Genomic DNA, 21,008 nt, shown 5'->3' with positions numbered 1-21,008 from the left:
CACAGGCTTTTAGACACTCATTAGCCCCAACTAATACAATAAGTGTCACCTTCCATTACATGGTGTGGGGCTGGATATCAGGATTGGAAAGCCACCAAATCTCCACACAAGGGGCGCTACCCCCTCACGCACTGTATTGTCTTTCAGCCACAATGTTGAATTGTTTTCTCTTTGCTCTTTCACAAGTATCTAAAGTATAAATAAATATATATATATATATACTTGCACATGCTACTTGTTTCTCTCTGGTGAACATCCCACATTTTTCATCTTTGAAGGTGCAATTAAAGTGACACACATTCCTTCATTGTGCGGATCTTGGTGTTAACTCTGGGGTTTGTTTCAGAGCCGGCAGCTGTTTACAGATCCACCACACCCCACCCTATTCAAGCCTGTTGTCTCGCAGACGAACAGCACATGCAGAGTTGTGAAAAATCTTAATTAAGACTCCTAATTCTCCATGCCGTCGCCTGACCGAGGCTGTGCGCTCACGTGAAGCACTGATGAGGTTGCTTTGTTTGCTTTCAAGATGGCAGGATGAGAGGAAAAGACTGAAATCTAAAAAAAAAAAACACAGATCTTTGACTGTTAAAACCAAAGAATACATTTTGTTGGTTCCGACAAACTCTACATCCACAAGACTGTTTCAATGCAGCTCAAAAGTTTGTCTTTGTCTATTCAAGAAAATGTGGAATTCGATTATAATTATTTGTGTGGAATTTCTCTAAAAAACTAAACCACGTTTCCAAGAGGAGTGAAAAGTAAACATGCGTATGTTATTTTTAGTATTCTCAGTAGTTTCTCAGTAATGCTGTGCATCAACACACAGATCTAAAATATGAAGTGACAAGTGTTTGCCACATGCAAAGGTGATTTGGTACGTGGCCCTTTGGTTGTGAGGCTTCTCCCTCTGAGCGGTGGCAAAGGGCATGTGGTCCTCAGTGTGCAGCAGATGCCCCGGAGGAGACTTGCGACAGATGAGTTGAAAATGAGCGTGACGTGTGTTAAACAGGCGAAGCCCCACAACCCTGACATATGACAAGATGATGGGTGTAGGCAATTATTATTGTCTCCACTTAAGCAAGCAGTAAATATTCAGTGCAGAGCGATTTGAAAGCAAAAGCCACAATACAAATCAGCCTGAACAGATTTTTATCGCTGGCTGCATGAGGTGTCTGCAGAGATCCAACACAACACAGACTGGTGAAGTGAGATCTTTAATCTAATCTAGATATTCTAATTCTGCATGCAAAAAAAAACATAGTGGATTGATGTTTAATATTTCAATATGATAATCAATCAAATGTATCTTTGGATAAAATCTTGCAAGGTTCAACCTTAGTTGTCAGAGATTATTGATTTCTTTCCTCAGCTACTTGTTCTTGTCTCCAAACTCTAGCAGACCTTCGACCTCAGTCCTTCCTGGCCGACAAAGGTGCCAATGATGGTGAGTCAGGCATGGGGAGGAACATGCCAAGGAGGTGCCCCCCCCTCACCCCACCCCCCCCCCACCACTACCAAAACCCCAGCACCCCCCGCACCTCTACCCACCCTTCAGAACCATTTGGACCACAGGGAATGGGTTAATCACATTAGAGGCCCAGAAGAGAGATGGGAAGTAGACAGTACCGTGACAGCCGGGGTAGCACTGGCACGACTAATCCCGTTAGGCCAAGGAAAAAGGGGGACGCCATCGCGCCTACGAGGCTGAGAAAGAAAAAAACATTTTCCCAGGAATGAGTTCACCTGTATGGTAACACAGAGAAGTTGGTCTGTTGATGCCTATTAGAAGAAACAATCACACTTGGCACATACAAATGTTTTTTTCATGCTGGGCACCACTTTATTGTCAGCGGCTGAAAAAAAATCAGCAGCAGACAGTGGCATTGCATGAGATCCTCTTTCATGCCACGGTGAAGCAGCCCCCTTAAGCCCAGTGCTATCAGTCTCCCAAACAGTGAGAAGATGGGGAGGGGGTGCCGCAGGATGGATAGAGCTTACTTCGTCTGCCTTTGTAAGTGCACCCGAGTTCAACCTTAATGTAAACCTTTGCAGGCAGGATATGAATAGGATGCTCTCTATAAAAATATATCCTGCTGGGTAATCCGGCAGATGGCCACAGCAGCAGATACCATGACCACGGCCGGCCACTGCAGGGGTAACAGGGAACGTCCGATCAGCAGCCTCTCCTCTCCGCCTGGGAGATGTGGAATCAAGATTCTTAACTCCCCTTGGCAACGCTGGGAAACAGAGCCGTCAGTTTAGATCCATCAAGTCCCCACTTAATCTCACCCACCATTTTTTTCTTTCCCCCCATTTTCTCTTTTTTTTGTATCTTCCCCTTTTGTTGTGGGGATTAAGCCAAGTGGTAAAACAGTGATTTAATGATCTTTCCATGGCTATGTGCACCACTTAAACCATGAGACAAACAAGCCGAGGCATTCTAAGAGTCACCCCCTCTAAAGGCGGCTGCTCAGGAACTGTGAGGCTTTTGATACAGCGTTAAGCTCCGGCTGATCATTTTTCCCACTGTCGTGTGATGGGTTGCACTTTGCTATGGGAAAATCTCAGGTTTTGTGCTTTGTAAAGGCCCATTGTAAACAAGCAGAGAAGAAAACAGATAGATTTATAACGATAAGGTAAGGTGAGTTTAAATTTGTTAATGCAGTTGTAACTGTGCAAAACAATTTGAAATGAAATACAAACTACATCTAATTTAGACCAGTAGGTTGCAAATTCCTTAAATCCATAAAAACCTTGAGAGAGATTGACAAACAACCCAACAAATCCCAAACAAGATATGTGATATAGTTGAAATCTCCCCTCAAAAAAGTGGATCATGAGTTGAGAACATCACAATCTTATGATGATGATTTGGTTTGAAGCTACAAAACACAGATTAGATTGTTTTGTCATATCCCCAAATACTGAAGGAAAATGTATTTTGAATAGAATCATGTTTGATTAATAAAAATGAGAATATTATAATAGTTCATTAAAGGCACCTCTGACCCATCACGAGAATAGAATCAACATATTTATGAAATGTAGACGCAAATAGTGGGTCTGGTAGTTGTAAAGGTAAAAAAAAGAAAGAACATTCAAGTTAGTTTTGTTAAAAATCCTCAGAAATGAGTTTCACAAAAGTATTTGTATATTACTCAGGTCAAAGGTTGTTTGAGAAATACAAGCTCAGGAGAAGAGTCAGACTCAACAGGTGTCACAAGCTCTTCAACATCCTCTTCATCGCTCTCACCACAGAGCAGGATCAGATCTAAAGAAGAAATATATTCATTTAAATGTTGTTTTTGTGCAAACCTCAGATCACTTTTCTCAAAGAAAAATAACAATGAAATAATACATTAAACACCAGGACAGAGCAGCATTTGATACGTATTCATAGTTAAGTGAATTACTTTGGTCTGTAGTTCAAGATGGTTTACAACCATGTTGCCTGATTTATTTATAAATGTGTAAAATAATCTAAAAGGTGGTGAATTTGCATGTTGCAGCTGAATACCCATCACCTTACCCTCCCATTCTAAACATAAAAAAACTGTACAATTCAGATGAAAAAACCAGTGAGAACATTGCAAGGATTAATTTATATTCAATTTGTGCCAATAGATCCCTTTCACCTAAATCTTACACACTGGACCTTTAACCCACTGCTCATCTTCCAGTTGTACTACCAACAATTACCAACAGATGGCACCAAGTGAAAAGTTTGAGCATTTGAGGGTCACACTGTACCTGTAGCCTGGACATGTTTATAAAACACATTCTAACAGGTTGCAGATGAACTAACAAGTTAAACACCACAGCACAATGTTATATTTTTCCTTAATTTCAGATTCCTGATGATTTCAAGGAGCGATCAGCTGATGTTGGATATTTGGACAATCACAAAGTTAGTGTTAGTCTCTAACGTGTCAAAACTTTAAAATTGCTGCAAAGCTCCATCAAACCCAACATTCCCTTTAAATTCAATCCATTAGCACCAAATTTCACAAATTTATACTAATCAGTTCTTTAAATGAACCATATTTTTTACATCAAGATCCATGAATCATTTCCTGGGAAAGTGTTCAAAAAATGAATTTGGGGCTTAAGGACAGTTGGATGACACCACAGGAGCAGTATGGAGGCATGTTCTGTTTTTTCTTTAGTTATTTGACATTTGAAAAATCGGTCACCATTTACCTCCATGGTATTGAATTGGGGCTGTTTACTCCTGAAATGTGTGAAAAGTGTTTTGTAGACTCAAACACTTCACCCACCCCTCCGTAATGGTGAGTTTTGGGTGAACTATCCCTTTAAAGCTTCTTGATGATTTAAAATCTTTATTTTGATAGTTTACAGTTTTGTGTGTGTGTGTGTGTGTGTGTGTGTGTGTGTGTGTGTTGCTCCCTCTCACTCGGTAATAACTGGCAAAGCATTGACAGTGATCAATATCGAGTAGGAGAAAGCCATAATGTGGGGACAAATATCCGAGGAGAGGCAGTGTGGGTGTGGGTGTGAAATGGATGATGGAGGTGTCAGTGTGAGCAGTAAGTGGGTGAGCTGCTGGTCGGCTGCATCATGTCAATGGTGGCGATAATGGGGAGGGTAAGTGCTGTATTGGGGTTAATACTTCTGAGCTGGCCAAGAGATTATGGCACCGTCCAAAATGTGAAGACCCCTCAGTGAAATATAACAGTGAACTGACACTATCAGTAAATGCACCTAGAGATGGTCACTAAACAGCTTTTAAATTTCAAAATAAACAATGATGATCGAAATTTTTAGAAATGAGGAGGGAATAAACAGTTTCCATAGCATGAAACTTCCTGGATTTAATATTTTTTAATCTTGTTATGAATGTTTTGATTTGTTGAAATTTTGTCTAGTATTATGTGGCAGGTTATCTGTAATATGTATTTTTGTCTTCACTATTGTTTCCTGATCATTGGGATGTTTTAAACTTTGTGCACTTCTTTAAGATTTTTTTTAAATATAAAAAAGATGCTCCATTTCCTCTGAATTTTCTGCCTGTTAATGAATTATTGTAATATTTGATCCTGTATCTTGCATTTAATCTATTTTGCATCAAAACTGATTCTGCCTCACTTTTGCCTCATGTTAGCCATTGTCTTGTTTTAGTCAAACAAAGCTTTTGTACTACGTTATAATTTTTATGGGATGTTATTATACACTCTCCTTTTCTTTACCACCCTGCACCTGCCTTAATATAAAATGGGACATTACAGTAAATTACAAAATTGAAAATCATTGTCAGTTTTAGTTTTATCTTCTCTCCACAATCTCAAGTGGCTCCATGTCACTTTTAGAGTAGATTTAAAAACCACAGGCTCGGGCGCCACTGGACTTGGGGGGAAATAAGCTTGTTCAGTTACCTACATGTATGGCAAAAGGAACCAATTAGCTTAACATTAAGAAACAAATTCTAAAGCTCAATAATCAACACTTTTTCTGTTTAAGGCAAATGTTAAAGTTTAACATTTAAATGAGCTGTGACAACAAAAGTCCAGTTGTTTTATTAATGCTAAGCTAACAGCCTCTGTGTCCTCTGACTCTCATCAAGAAAGCATCTTCCTAAAAGTCAAAATATTCCTTATTCTGCTGCTTCAAATTCATATATAGTATTCATGAAAAAATGAGACGTTAACTTGTCCTTTCAACCCATCATGACTGAGTTTCATGGTGTGCGACTTATGAAGATTTAAGCCTCCATATCTGGGTTACACCCCCACCACTCCACCCACCCACTATCCAGATGATGCCATCTGTGATAATAGTGTGTGTATGTGTGTGTGTGTGTGTGTGTGTGTGTGTGTGTGTGTGTGTGTGTAGCTTTCAAATCAAATGCAGAGTGTCTTGTTTTACTATTAATCCAGGTCATATATAAGATGTTAATGGACGGCAGGAACTGACATGCTGTCATCAAAAATAAGAACAACTGACTACAGCTAGCAGTTAAAATGTTTGGGGGGGATAGTTATGACAGTGTATGGAAGAAACTGAAAAGCTTCGTATTTACATTTTGATTTAATTCATCAGCATGAAATGAATCACAAATATGTAAATGTATCTTGATCACTCAGAATTCTTATACGTCAATATTTTGCTTCTCCATAAAGGAGCATTTGTTTTTTTCTGTTAGTTGACTTTTTTTTGTTTTGGACTCAGATAAAGATTGAAGACTTGACATTGGGATGTTTCTTCTATTTTCTGAAGAAAAACAGGGCCCTATCATCTTGCTAATCGATAATCAAAGAGCTTATCAGTTGCATCCTTAGTTAGAAATACATATTCCATAGAGACAGCTACTGACCTGAAGACAATGACATCAAGACCAAGACATCCTGAAATAAAACAATTGGATGTCAAACAACCGACACGGGGCCTGTGATTGGACGACAGGAGTAAATCTGCTGACCAAATCCTCTCATGGCTCAAGCTGTGATTTGGACCAGAGAGATTTGTTTTCAGAGTGAATTGCTCCCTGCAGAGATGACCACTGTCACTGTCCCACACACGACTGCAGCAGGTCAGCAGAAAGTTTGTTTGGTTTGGATGAGACAGCTTTCACTCCACTGTCACCGCTCCTTTTCACCGTGCTGACGTGAAGACAGAATGACACACTTCGAACCAAGGGACAAGAAAAACCATCCACAACCCCATGGTAAGATGCTTTGATGCCATATTGTTATTTATTGTGGTTCATGAGTGTTGAGGATGTTCCCTGCTGTTAGAAAACCAGGACGCTGCTCTGCAAACAAATTACTTTTCTTTGTGCTTGAAAATAAGGAACTCATTCACTCAAATATTTTTAGTTTATTTACATATTTACTTATACGCATGTCACCTTTTATAAGTGCCATAATTCATTTTTGTCTGATTTCACAGTTTTGTCAAGATTTTAAAATTATTACTTAGAAAAACATTGAAGTTTTCAATTCTTGTATTCTCAGTTGCTGATTTGTTGTATTAATACTCTCTCACTGTGAGGAGGCTGCAAAGAGATGCAGCTCTTAAAACAACTTTCATAGTGATGCAGAACAATATCCACAGTCCTTATTCTGTGCAAAAGTGAAATCTTAAGTTCATTATGAGACTTAAAGAGTCTATCTCAGACCAGCAACACAATGATGACCTGAGTAAATGAAAGTTCTGTTAAAAATCTAAAAAGGAACAAACTACTTGTTGCTGTAGGCCATATAAGATCTCTCTGCAATAGTAAGAACAGTTAACTTACATAGAAACCACAGAAGTGACCCCTGAATTTGTGGATTCATGTGATGGTTTATACAGGATAAGTATTTGTTGTATTTGTTAAGAATGTGAATTGCAAATTACAAATGGCTCAATATACAACAAAGCAAAAACATCAAAATCACAAAGGGTGTAATTTTGATTTGAATTCTTACCATTACCTTCTAACCCTTACCTTTTATACTAAAATAATCAAAAGAATAAAGAATAAAAACACTAAAAAGGTTTGTTCTTTAAAAGGTTAGATCCAGTTCAAGAAAAAATTATCAATTCCAACATCAACATACAATCTATCGACACATTAATATCAATCCAGTGTTTGGTAAGAAAATCTATTACAATACAATAACATTTATAAATGCATGAACCGAGGATATGTTGGTGTGTCCAATGAGCTGTCAGCGCTGTCCTGTGTCTCCCAGCAGGTGCTGCGGTCGAGATGTGAGACGGGGTCATGCCTCTGGTCAAGAGAAACATCAAGCCCCGACACCTGTGCCAGGGTGCGGTGCCTGAGGGAATCGGCAACGAGCTGGAATGTGTAACCAACAACACCCTGTCCGCCATCATCCGCCAGCTCAGCAGTCTGAGTAAGATCACGGTTACTCATTTTCAGCACATGTTTGCATGTCACTATGCTTCTTTAAAGGTTCAGTGTGTAGAATTTAGTTTTATGGAACTAACATTAACTAACATAATTTCTTTGTGGCCTTTCAGACAGTTTGACCACGACATACTGGCGTGCATCTAACTCTGCATTAGAAGCATACATCCTTTCCTCATTTCAATTTCATTGGTGGACTCTTAACAAGCCACGGAGAACATCAAAACAAAGCAATTATCACCAAACTGTCATAGGGGAGGCTGTGTGTCTGTGTGTGTGTGTGTGTGTGTGTGTGTGTGTGTGTGTGTGTGTGTGTGTGTGTGTGTGTGTGTGTGTGGTGTGTGTGTGTGTGTGTGTGGGTGTGGGTTTAGTGAAGTTGCAGGAGCTTAGAGCTTATACCGTAAAGCCTTTGTATTGCAGGCAGATAAGACTGAGAGTGAGTGGGTGGAGACACAGACCACAGACACAGACCACAGACACAGTGCGGTCTAATGACGGTTTCCCACATTAAGTGGATCTGAGCTGTTTGACGTGTGCCTGTCGTGCTGTTATGCTCGGACACCAAACACTTAATGAAAGTGTATAATCCATGAGAGAAACATAATGCACCCTATAATGAGAGATTTAGTTGAACAACAAAATGTTCAGTAGTATTTCTGATTTGTACTCAGACAACATGTTAGTATGACTCTGCTATACAACTGCTGCTAGAAACTATTTGATCTGATTATATCCAAATATTTCTTTCAGCTCACTCATCTGTTTCTCATGTGTTTGGGTGAATCTATTTGAATCTACAACAAATTGCACACAATCATAAATATCAGTCCCCTAAACCCAACAGATTTTTTTTTCTCCATTAAGATCCATGAATTATTCCCTGAGAAAATGGTAAAAGGTTAAAAATGCCTGTGATACCTGTATCTGCCCCCTGATCTAGAACTGCACTATTTTAATGAATCTAAATCCTTCCACCAAGTTCTGTTGTAATCTATCCTTTAGTTTTTGCATAATTTTGCAGACTAAAAATCTAATGTCCTTGGCTGAAGTAATACTGAGAAGCAGCATGGAGAAACAAACAGACATGTTTTGAAATGTTCCTGTCACCCTAACGCATCCTTTTCTACCTTCCTGTCCTCACTTTTGCTGCGGCTGCAGGTCAACATGCAGAAAATGTCTTTGGGGAACTTTTCAACGAAGCCAACACCTTCTACGTGCGTGCAAACTCCCTGCAGGACCGCATTGACCGCCTGGCCGTCAAAGTTACTCAGCTGGACTCCAGTGTGGAGGAGGGTCAGTTCACGGGAAATCCTCCTTCTCTTTAGTTTAATATCTTTCACTCTGTCATTCATTTTCTCAAGCTTTGTGTTTAACTGCTGTTTCGCAGTCTCTCTCCAGGACATAAACATGAGGAAGGCGTTCAAAAGCTCTGCGGCCCAGGATCAGCAGGTTTTGTCCAAGGGCAGCATGCCGAGCTCCGTGGGCGACATGTACAACAGCAGCGACAGGCCTCCTCCGCTCAGCACCCTCACTGCTTACAGGTACTGCATGTGTTGTCACAAGTGACCACAGGTCACGTTTCCAGTCAGTTTTTATGTGTTAAACTATTAAATTTTTTTTAAACAGAGAGGATTCCACTGACGCCATGAAGTTCTACTCAGACCCTCTGTACTTCTTTGATCTGTGGAAGGAGAAAATGCTACAGGACACTGAGCACAAGAGGAAAGAAAGGAGGAGGCAAAGGGTGAGGGCGGCTCTACCCTCTTCTTTATTTCTATGTACGAGATCATGTTTTCGTCTGTTTGTCTGACAATTAGCAGGTTTACGAAAACACTATTGGACGGATTTCCCAGAAATGTGGTGGAAGGATGCATTATGGGTCAGGAAAGAAGCCATTCAATTTTGATTTTTTTTTTTCATTAACATTGCAAGATTGGGCGTTTATCAAGAATTTTGTTGAGTTCTGGAGAATAGCTCATGGATCTTGATGTAAAAAAAACAGACATTTAGGGGACTGATATTTCTTAGAATGAGCAATTTGGAATCTTGCAATCTGGACCTAGTGAATTCAGACTGTTGGGCCTTGGTGGAGGTACAGTATGTGCTCCACTGAGTGCCCCCCCTCCTCCTAGTCTAATGGTTTTTCAATCTCATTCTCCTCTGTCCCTTTTTTCCCAGGAGCAGAAGCGATGCGTGGAATGCAGCACCCTTCAGCGTGAGGTGAAGAAGGTGAGAAAGGCTCGGAACCGCAGGCAAGAGTGGAACATGATGGCATTCGACAAAGAGCTTCGTCCGGACCACCGCCATCCACAGACTCTACGACGAGGGGCTTCTTCTGAGGGCTCCCTTTCCCCAGACGGCAGGTTAGTACTTTAATTTTACAGAAAGTTCCCACGTGTTTGCTTTTTTTATATTCTAGAGAGCATGCACAACACCAGTGGTAATCAATTGTATTTGTCATCACTACACCTGGCATTCTACTCAAGAATAAAGATAAGAAAGAACCCATGGATAATAATATAAAAAAGAAAATTGGATTGTCTGTATGAGTTTATGTTTTCTGCCGCTCTTCAATTTTAAACATGCAACATTAACCTTGAAGATTGACCTTTAAAACAATTGTTTTACTGCCATATCGAAGGGCCTCTTTTCATTAATACCGCCACAGTGACACAAAAAACATTATCTGTGCTTCGGTTTTAATTTCGTAACACCAGATCCACCATCTGGATACGTGAAGGCATCAGCATGAGCTCTCTGCCTCTCATTGTTTATCCAGGCCTGACCTCCCCGACTACCCCGTCCCTCCGCTGCCTGTCCACGCCACTTGTAACTATGCCAAGTCTCACAATTACGTCCCTGGGAATGCACAGCCCTCACCACCTGTGGAGCATGAATACCACAGCATTGATGTCAACTACAAGAGAGTAACCTATGCCACGGCGGAGCCTCGCACTGCGGACCACACCAATGGCTCAATACGTCCGCCCGCAGATTACAAGTACATTTGTTTGGTTTCATTTGCATAATCAGAGGTAGAATTCAATATAACATTGCTCTTCCACTATAATCCTCTTTCTTTCCCTATGGACCAGCTGTGCCCCTCCACCTCCTGCCTCGGGTGGCCCATCCATCCCATCGGCATCAACAGCCTTTGGTTTTCCTCTGGGTATACTGCCGCCAACGCCACATAATGGAGTTCCACACGTAGGCCCAGGATTCCCGCTCCCGCCTGTGCCTGCTTCAGGGCCTCGCCTCCCGCCTCCCCCAGGTCCACCGCCTCTCCCTCTCCCGGCTGCACCCTCACACCTCCCGGGACACAGCAAAGGCAGCAGAGCTGAGACTAAACCAGTGAGGGATGCGAGAAGTGACCTGCTCTCCGCCATTCGCATGGGTGAGTTTATTTTGGTATCCTCGTGGTCAGACTCCCACTATTTTCTGCTGTTCAGATAAAAGCTTACAAGATGTATTCTTACTTCAAAATACTGTATCTGTGCCATTTTCAGGCATCCAGCTGAAGAAAGTTCAAGAGCAGCAGGAGCAGCAGAACAAGCGGGAGCCAGTGGGGAACGACGTGGCCACCATCTTGTCCCGACGCATCGCTGTGGAGTACAGTGACTCTGATGACGACTCCGAGCTGGACGAAAACGAGTGGTCGGACTGAAGGGACACATATTGAAGATGTGCTTTTCTGGATCTCCAGTGTAAATGAATCAACAATGTGAATCCATTTCTTTGGCTACGTCTAGTGGGCTCGTGCACGGCCACTGCTCTGAGAGGAAAATTAATAGAAGAACAGTTTGTATACAGTTTGCATAAACAGATTAATTGTATAATAAATAAATGTTTAGTTTTATACCACTGATAAAATCATAATTAATTATAACTTGTGCTTTTCCTACAATGACAAGTCAAAATGTCGTCTGTGAAAATGCCAGTTGTTTTTCATGTATCATTTTTGTGAAATCACACATTCCTTAAATGTGTTGGATCATCTGTACCCTCCCTTTATTATTTGAGTGTTTAATGAATATTTTGTAATTGCTACCTCAACTTGTGACATTTCCCTGCCCCACAATGTGAACTACGAATTGTTGTTCTGCCATTAAATAATGTGTAGTGACTCAGTATTGTTCAGACAAACTGTTCAAATATCATTTGTTATTGTCATATTGTTAACTTAATTTTAAACTCTCTTAGATAGTGGATGCCAAGAATTATCTAGTCCTGATCATAGTTGAGCCTGAATGATTAATCTGTTTTTCGTTTTGCAGACATGCAGTCAGTTTTTCAAGTATGCAGTAAACACACTATTATCTTTCTGTCATGTATCTCTCAAGTAAGTCTTAATTATTTATCACAATGGAAGCTAATTATATGAGATGCTACTCAATAACAGAGGGGACTGTGTATAAAAAATGTTTTTATTATTATGATTATTAATATAGTTATTGGCACAAAGGTATCAAATGTTGTTACAACAGTTGCCATGTAGGCTTAACATAATAAATGTTGTGGTCAGCCAAGGCAAAAGATTTAAATAAAAAGATAAAAATGGTTGTTCTGAAGGAAGGAAAACTTCAGATACAGCAGCCAAAGAGGTTTAAGACAGAGACTCAGTTTGAAGAAACATTTCTTGTTCCTGTTGTTTGTTTGTTTGTTATTTACACAAAAACTAGTGCAAAGATCATGATACTTGGTGGAAGGGTGTTACGTGGGTTAGGAAAGAACCCATTGATTTTATATATGTATCTATTTGGATTTATATATGGATTTATTTTCCACCATCTATAATATTACAAGATTATATATTTAAAAATGTCCAGGGTAATAATTCATTGACCTATCTGGAAAAAATCAGTGTATTTAGAGGACTCATATTTAAGATTGTGTAGATAGATAGATAGATAGATAGATAGATAGATAGATAGATAGATAGATAGATAGATAGATAGATAGATAGATAGATAGATAGATAGATTATTACATGTTACATGCTGAATTCAGTTTGTAAACAGAGGTGGAGGCTCCCTTTGTGTCCAGCAGGAGTCAGTAGTGCACCTGTAGACCGTGTGCAGACCGGAGGAGCGCATCGTCGATTAGGAAACTGCAGAGTCCTGGCCGCCATGTTGGTTCAACAGAACGCAGAGCGGCGGATCCCGTTGAGCCACAATGGTGACGCGTTCTCCCCGTGACAGTTCCGGTGGCAGCAGGTGATCAGCAGAGTGACGCTGCTCCTCCTCCTCGGTACACACAGTCCTGGACATCTGAAGACAAGGTGAGACATTTACTGGACCTGTGTGGGACATGGAGCTGTGTGGTGTTTAACACCTGGACCAAGCACCGTGCTGCTGTCAGCGCATTTAGCTCAGAGCGCGTCAGGACATGATGATGATGAAGACGGCTAATGTTTGCTAGCTAGTCACATGACTCATCCGCACAAATCGGCTTTACTCTCAACCGGACTTGTGTTCGGTAACACGAAGCTGCTGTCTGTGTGTAAAACATGTCGCAGTCGACGACACGACATCCAAACGTGTTGTCATCAACACTGGGGGGGGGAAACAGCGGAGGGTTGGTTTTAAAGCCTCTGCTGAGTTAGCTTTAGCTCACCGCGCTAACGCTGCTGGACCTGGAGGTTCAGTTCACTGACACCGTGTTATGGTGGATCATAAATCCAGTCATCCCTCTGTGCTGCGTGTGAATAATCTGACTCAGTTCTTCTGCAACATTAGTCTGTTATTATTAATGTGCTGTTGATATTCTGATCAGACTTGACAGTGTCTCATTCATTCCTCCAGGGACTACTCAGGACAGAAACCATCAAGATGGACACCTCTAAACTTCCTAAGATCCGGGATGAGGAGCGAGAGAGCCAGTTTGGATATGTGCATGGGGTTTCTGGACCAGGTCTGGTGCACAATGTTATTTAGATTGTTCAGTCTCATAAGCCACGCAGCTGTAAGTCATTTGTTCCAGAAACCTGTGTGACCACTACATAAAGTATTCAAGGAAATGTGATACCACACAAATTTATCAAATCGTGATACTTATCATCATATTTTCAAATTCTTGAGTGGTTCAACATCCAAATCTAAAAGCGTCTTGGTTTAAATCCTGTTCACACTTGGTGACAGTATAGAACAAATATAAAAAATCACCCAGGCATCATTTCTGTGACATTCCCCATGTTACACATAAAAAAAGTGGAAATACTCATTTATATTTTTTGTTTAAATAAAAGAGAAACACATCGTTATATATTATTATTCGATGGTTTTCCTCAGTGGTCAGCAGTCTGCAAATCACATCACTGTATCAGCCGGTTTATTGGAGTTGTAAGGTAGTCCAAGTCCAATAGTTTTGTTTGTGTACATTTTTAAATGTTGTTTTCCACTTCTAGTGGTGACAGCAACTGCGATGGCAGGAGCAGCCATGTACGAGCTTGTCCGTGTCGGTCACAGTGAGCTGGTGGGAGAAATCATCCGTTTAGAGGGAGACATGGCGACGATCCAGGTCTACGAGGAGACTTGTATCCTTCCTGCTGCTGCATTATGTTTCTCTATCTTCTCAAAACCATGTTCCAAAATATATTTCACATAATACCTTGAAGACAAGCCCAGCGTGTCAAAGTGCTGGCAGTTTGTTTTCCCTAACTTCATGCTACAGCCGGTGTGTCTGTTGGTGACCCTGTCCTGCGAACAGGAAAACCCCTCTCTGTAGAGCTGGGACCTGGAATCATGGGCTCCATCTTTGATGGTATCCAGCGTCCACTAAAAGATATCAATGACCTCACTCAAAGTATCTACATCCCGAGAGGAGTAAACATCAGCGCTCTTAACAGAGATATCAAGTGGGACTTTTCCCCTGGCCAGAACCTTAGGGTAAGAAACAAGTATTTTCACTGTAAACCTGGATTTCTCTCCTCGATCTCTTCTCACTAATTTCACATGATCTTAACTCCAGGTTGGCAATCACATGACAGGCGGAGATATCTACGGCATGGTTTTTGAAAATTCCCTAATTAGGCACAAGCTGATGATTCCACCTCGCAACAGAGGCACTGTCACCTACGTGGCCCCCCCAGGAAACTACGACATTTCAGTGAGCGTTTTTTTTTTTTTTTTCTGCTGAAACAAAATGCTCTTCTGTTTGATAAAAGATTTCATTGAAACCGATTTTCTGATCTGATCTTGTTGCATCACAGGATGTGGTTCTAGAGCTTGAATTTGAAGGTGTGAAGGAGAAGTTCACTATGGTGCAGGTGTGGCCAGTACGACAAATCCGCCCCGTAACCGAGAAACTACCTGCTAATCATCCGCTGCTGACTGGTCAAAGAGTTCTGGATGCACTTTTCCCGTGAGTCATCATCTCAAGATTAAATGATGCTTTTGTTTCCCTTTGTAAATGCAGACATTAAACAACTGGCTCTCAGTGGTGGAGGCAACAAATCTTGATTTTACTGTAGAAGAAACTTTGCTGTATTTTACAATACTTTATAAATGTATCTTTTCTTTTAGTCTGTCATTGCAAAGCTAAAGAATGTCTCTAAATCATTAACACTGTTGGATTTGTTATTTTTTCAGATTGTCAAGCTTTGCACCTCAAGATTTTTTTGAATTATTTACACTGCATAAATCTGCATGGCTTTTGTGCTTTACAGTTGCGTGCAGGGCGGCACCACTGCCATACCTGGAGCCTTCGGATGTGGCAAGACTGTGATCTCTCAGTCCTTGTCCAAGTATTCCAACAGTGATGTCATTGTCTATGTCGGTTGCGGAGAGCGTGGAAACGAAATGTCTGAAGTACTGCGAGATTTCCCTGAGGTTTGTCGATTTCTACCAAATATACATACACGCAGATACACACACACGTACTGTTGAGCTACTTTTGAGCTTGAAACTGAATAATAAGCAATGAGAAGGAATATTTTTATGACTAAATAAAAATAACCTTGAGTACCAGTGATCATGTTCTGTAATAAAACACTGCTCTTGCCCAACAGCTAACTATGGAAGTTGATGGAAAGACTGAGAGCATCATGAAGAGAACAGCACTGGTTGCTAATACATCTAACATGCCTGTGGCTGCCAGAGAGGCTTCTATTTATACAGGTACCAACCCTTCACATATGCAAAACATTGTTAATTTTATTTTTTATATGAAAACAGAAATAAATTCCCTTTCTTATTTCTCTTTCCAAGCAATGGCAAGAACTTAAACCTATTTTGAATGTTATTTTGGAGAATCTATTGAATGAATTTGAATGTGTTATATATAACTTCCTTTGCAGGTATCACATTATCAGAATACTTTCGAGATATGGGTTATAATGTGAGCATGATGGCTGACTCCACGTCTCGATGGGCTGAAGCTCTGAGAGAAATCTCTGGAAGATTGGCTGAGATGCCCGCCGGTAAGTTCCTCAGCTACATGAGATTCATTTTATGTTTTGACAGCCGCTACGACAGTTTGCAGTGACACGCTTTCAACTGTGTGTGTCGTCCTCTGCAGACAGCGGGTACCCTGCTTACCTGGGTGCCAGGCTCGCCTCCTTCTACGAGCGTGCTGGCCGTGTGAAGTGTCTGGGAAATCCAGAGAGAGAAGGCAGCGTCAGCATCGTCGGAGCGTGAGTTGACTCTTTGTATCAGCATGGAAAAATAGGTCAAACATTTTTTTTTTTTTTTTTCCTTATCTTTTAACCACTTACTGGACTGAAATCAAAGGTTGGCTTCATTAAACTTAAACTGAACTACTGACAATCATCTTCTTGGTTCACGTCCAAGTTTCATCTATCTGGTTTACACTCATAGCATCATATAACATAAAAAAAGCTGAGGGTGAACAGTGTTTTTACTGCATATGGTTTGATTGAAGCTGGTTTGGTTTGTCTGTTTGACATCAGTGAAATATTGGGTCTTGAAAAGGTTTTTGAATTCAAGATCTCATTTAATTCATTTAGAGTTTTTCCTCTGAAACTTTTTCAGGTGAATAAACAACGTACGCCGCATAGCATGATAAACTCTGACAAAAAAGGTAAATGATCAATTATCAGGCTCACTTTTCCTTTTACATGGTGACCATCTCTTAGTGTGTCGCCCCCTGGTGGAGACTTCTCAGATCCTGTCACTTCAGCCACATTGGGAATCGTTCAGGTATGTAATTCTCTCTTCAGTCGTTTTTTCTTTCCTGCACATCTCTCTGAGTGAGCCTTAGTATTTGTTGTTTTCTTCTCTGCAGGTGTTCTGGGGTTTGGACAAAAAGCTGGCCCAGAGAAAACACTTCCCCTCTGTAAACTGGCTGATTAGCTACAGCAAGTACACACGAGCTCTGGATGAATACTACGACAAACATTTCCCTGAGTTCGTCGCTCTCCGTACAAAATCCAAAGAGATTCTACAAGAGGAGGAGGACCTGGCTGAAATCGTGCAGCTCGTGGGAAAGGTTTGGCAGATTATGATTAAATAAAACATCTGACCTCAAATTCAGGAAAATAAATGATTATTATCATTATTAATTAGGTTTAGTTAATGCAAAAAACAGTGTCAGATCAAAAACTGTTGTCTGGGGGAAACATAATCTCGGTCCTGAGAAGTTTATCTGATGAAGGTCAGAGGCTAAAAAATGTTTGTTCGTTAAATGAAACACTGACATTCACTACCCACTAACAAAACAGCCCAGCTGTTAATGTCATTTATTTTCTAGACTGTTAATCTCTTGTGTGAAACCAGTGGAGACATTTCTGTCAAAGTTGTAGCTCAAGTATTTGATTATATTTGATTAATTATTTAAATTGTTGACATGCTGTCCTGGTAAATCAATGGCTCTGAAAATATAAATGAGACTGATCTTGTTATTGTTCACAGGCCTCCCTCGCTGAGAGTGACAAGATCACTCTTGAAGTTGCTAAACTCATCAAGGACGACTTCCTGCAGCAGAATGGTTATACCCCATATGACAGGTGAAAACAGAACAACTCACCAACCACAGAACATCAATCATTTCCATTGAGAATGTATGAGCTGGCTTTCCAGCTTTGCATTCTTTTCAACAAAAAAATAGTTTCAGATTTAAGTTCCTTTTAAGGGACGACACACAGTTTAAAATTGGTGTTTGAGACTAGATTGGGGATGTCCATAGAAACAATAGAAAAATAATTTGGTTAAAACAAGCTATCAACTGCTTCTCAAGAAGATGTGAAGGGGAGACGTCTAAATATCCTTCCTTTACATCATAAACTGTGAGCTTCACACATTCTTCTGTCAATACCCAGGTTCTGTCCCTTCTACAAAACTGTGGGCATCCTCTCGAACACGATTGCTTTCTACGACCTGGCCCGTCACGCGGTGGAGTCCACGGCACAGAGCGACAACAAAATCACGTGGGCCATCATCAAGGAGAACATGGGAGAGATCCTGTACAGGATCAGCTCCATGAAGTTCAAGGTACATGACTTCCTTGTTTTTTTTCAGGAGATGACCACATTTTTTCTTCACCCATGATAAATAACCTGATCTTTGTTTATGTTCACTGGATTCTTCAGGACCCTGTGAAGGATGGCGAAGCTAAAATCAAAGCAGACTGCGCTCAGCTGCTGGAAGACATGCAGAACGCCTTCCGGACCCTGGAGGAATGAGTTTCTCACGTCCTCTCTCCTCTCCCACATACTCAAACCCCAGTGCAGATTCAACGGCCCGTGTTCTTAATGTCTACATACTTTTGTCTACCTTGGTGTTTACGTCCCCTTAAACATTCCATGTCCCGGACAAATTTGTGTAGTTGATTTTTGCTTCATAAACACACCACTGGAAAATCCCCTGAGAGCCCAAACAATATTATGATTGAAGAGCACTTAGCGACCACAACTCCATATAGGGGTGGTTAAAATCAGTGGGCCCCAATCAGGTGCTGCACTTGCACTTAATTACAACTTGCAACAAAGAGTGGAAAGGGACATTGTTCTTCCCCCAGTTATGACGGTGATAAAAGCTATAATTATTATTGGGAACATGCACACCGGTAAAGGGACGGAGTGATATCAGAGGGTTAAAAGCATTGTTCCATCTCTTACCTCTTAAGTGTGATATTGATGTTGTGGAATATATACTTGATATTATGTACAAAAAATGTGAATGGATGAATCTGTTAGAATTGTGTTGTAACAGATGTGTGACTATTATATTCATGGTACATTGCTGTTGTGTGAAATAAATGTTAAGAAATGACTGATTTCTCTTGCGTCCAGATTTTATCATGTGCAGAGAAGCTGCATTTAGTTTTTATTTAATTCTAAGTGAGATAAATTAATTTGTGAGTCTTTTAAAATATAATAAAGATATATTTCCTTTACCTTTTAAACAGCTGAATGTTTAAATGAGAATCAACCTCTGTGAACACACTGATATTTAGGAAACGACTTTCACCTCTAGGTGGCGCACATGTACCAATAGGGTGACTATTAACTAAACTACTGAAATTCAGTTTTCCCCATACATTTATTTTTAGTAGCTAGAACAAAGATAGTTTATGCGCAAAAGTTTGTGTTTTCACTTTTTTTTAACTATCTGTGTACATAATGTTACATCAACATACATGCTACCATTGAAATCCTTTAACCACCATTCAGGGGACTATAAGCCCTCAAGACAATGAGGTCATGAGGTCCATCATGTTTATTTATGAAACCAGACTCAAATTATTATTAGATATTTCTTGTCTCTGGCAAACAATAAAGTGGATGGGAAGCAGATCAATGGTCAAAATAAACAAACTCAATTAAAGCAAACGTAAAATTTGATTGATAAATGTATCGATTATTGGACTAAATTAATGATTTAATACACGAAAAAAAATAAAAAAGAAGAGGATCCATATTTTCAGGTGGATAACGTGATTTGTTTTCATGGAGGTTTAGGTTAAAACAGCTGCTCTGTGGAGACACAGTCTGCCGTGTTTACCCATCAGTTTTTATTTGTTGCATACACAGCATCTTTGCAGTTTGCTGATGTGTAATGTCCATCATGCAGTTGGCTCAGTCTGTTGTCTACGACTCGCGGCATTAATTCCTCCAAAACAGATTAGCGCCTGTATCTCGGGTTCCGGGCTCCATCAAGACTAATGGAAGTATAACCCTCAGGAGCAAGAGCCTCGTTTCTCTGCATTGATTCAATCCATCCAGACTCACACTGGTGCATACACCATAAGAGGTTGCAGTGGTCTTAGAATATACCAGTTCAGAGCCTATAATGCATCTCTTATTCTTTCATTTGTAATGACTGACGAGCAGTGTGTGTGTGTTTGTGTGTGAATTGTGAAGGATTGCAGGTTCCATCTCTCCCAGTCCACTTTAAAGAAGATCATGTCTTAGTTACATTACTTAGAATTCTAGTCTACAAAAGTTATTATTGGTCAACCTCTCTCCAATAATGATGACTCCTGCACCTGCAGCATCAGCTTTATGACTACTTTTTGAAATTCACTGTGTTTTCCCATAGTTCACTGAGTTGTCAGCTGTGATGCAGTTTTTAAGTGGTTAAAAAGTTTTTAAGCTGCCTCTCACCACTAACTGATGTCAGTCCCTCAGCAAATTCCTTCAATCTTCTGCTTCTACCAACAAAAGTTGTTATTTAGTTTTTATCAACTGGAATTAAGGTCTGATTCCGCAAACAAGCTCCTCAAGTGTTTCTGGGTAAGAATCTGAAGTTCCTACAACACCTGCAGGGTAGCTGCTTACATTGACTTCCTGGAGACTAGCTCTAATGTTGACCATAGTTACTACTTGCCGAACACTTTCCCTAACCTTAACTTAAACCAACACCTAAACTTAACTCCCCCAAAGAAAGAAAAGTCCCCATAATGTGAGAAAAACCAGGACCACACACTCACACACACACACACACACACACACACACGCACACACACACACACACACACACACCCTTCTGGAGTGTTCTGTGTGAATAGTAAGGTCAGGTTGCTTATGGGAGGAAATATGATCCCAGAGGGTGGGGTCTCCTGGATCAGCGCCCTCTCTCATCTATGAGTGCCTGTCATATTTCTCATACGCACCCTTGTCCAGCTCAGTGTGGATTATCAGTGGTGCCCATGCAGCTTTTGAACACCTCAACACAGA

At 40.6% G+C, this 21,008-nt stretch overlaps 2 protein-coding genes across 5 annotated transcripts; both read left to right on the top strand.

The window, feature by feature from the left end:
* The first annotated feature begins 6,545 nt into the window (after nucleotides 1–6,545).
* wasf3a (WASP family member 3a) lies at nucleotides 6,546–12,004 on the top strand. 3 transcript variants are annotated; one of them, XM_020085625.2, is made up of 9 exons: nucleotides 6,546–6,685; nucleotides 7,701–7,862; nucleotides 9,035–9,169; nucleotides 9,264–9,417; nucleotides 9,503–9,620; nucleotides 10,055–10,239; nucleotides 10,656–10,877; nucleotides 10,972–11,270; nucleotides 11,383–12,004. In XM_020085625.2, the coding sequence occupies exons 2-9, from the start codon at nucleotides 7,730–7,732 to the stop codon at nucleotides 11,538–11,540; spliced, it is 1,404 nt and encodes a 467-aa protein (XP_019941184.2). In that variant the 5' UTR covers nucleotides 6,546–6,685; nucleotides 7,701–7,729; the 3' UTR covers nucleotides 11,541–12,004. The 3 variants fall into 3 exon arrangements, with proteins under 3 accessions (XP_019941184.2, XP_069396020.1, XP_069396021.1); XM_069539919.1 differs by having other exon boundaries at nucleotides 7,698–7,862; XM_069539920.1 differs by lacking the exon at nucleotides 6,546–6,685 and having other exon boundaries at nucleotides 7,725–7,862; nucleotides 9,275–9,417.
* A 951-nt stretch (nucleotides 12,005–12,955) lies between these two features.
* On the top strand, nucleotides 12,956–19,101 carry LOC109628772 (V-type proton ATPase catalytic subunit A-like). 2 transcript variants are annotated; one of them, XM_069539918.1, is made up of 15 exons: nucleotides 12,956–13,154; nucleotides 13,678–13,786; nucleotides 14,280–14,408; nucleotides 14,546–14,760; nucleotides 14,843–14,980; nucleotides 15,084–15,235; nucleotides 15,540–15,702; nucleotides 15,882–15,990; nucleotides 16,170–16,292; nucleotides 16,391–16,505; nucleotides 16,968–17,031; nucleotides 17,117–17,320; nucleotides 17,743–17,837; nucleotides 18,150–18,321; nucleotides 18,420–19,101. In XM_069539918.1, exons 2-15 carry the CDS (start codon nucleotides 13,705–13,707, stop codon nucleotides 18,510–18,512), a joined length of 1,854 nt encoding a protein of 617 aa, XP_069396019.1. In that variant the 5' UTR covers nucleotides 12,956–13,154; nucleotides 13,678–13,704; the 3' UTR covers nucleotides 18,513–19,101. The 2 variants fall into 2 exon arrangements, with proteins under 2 accessions (XP_069396019.1, XP_019941680.1); XM_020086121.2 differs by lacking the exon at nucleotides 12,956–13,154 and adding an exon at nucleotides 13,329–13,576.
* The last annotated feature ends 1,907 nt before the right edge of the window (nucleotides 19,102–21,008 follow it).

This window comes from Paralichthys olivaceus, chromosome 15 (assembly GCF_024713975.1).
Source record: "Paralichthys olivaceus isolate ysfri-2021 chromosome 15, ASM2471397v2, whole genome shotgun sequence".
NCBI lineage: Eukaryota > Metazoa > Chordata > Actinopteri > Pleuronectiformes > Paralichthyidae > Paralichthys > Paralichthys olivaceus.
This window is presented reverse-complemented; position numbering and strand designations above follow the sequence as displayed.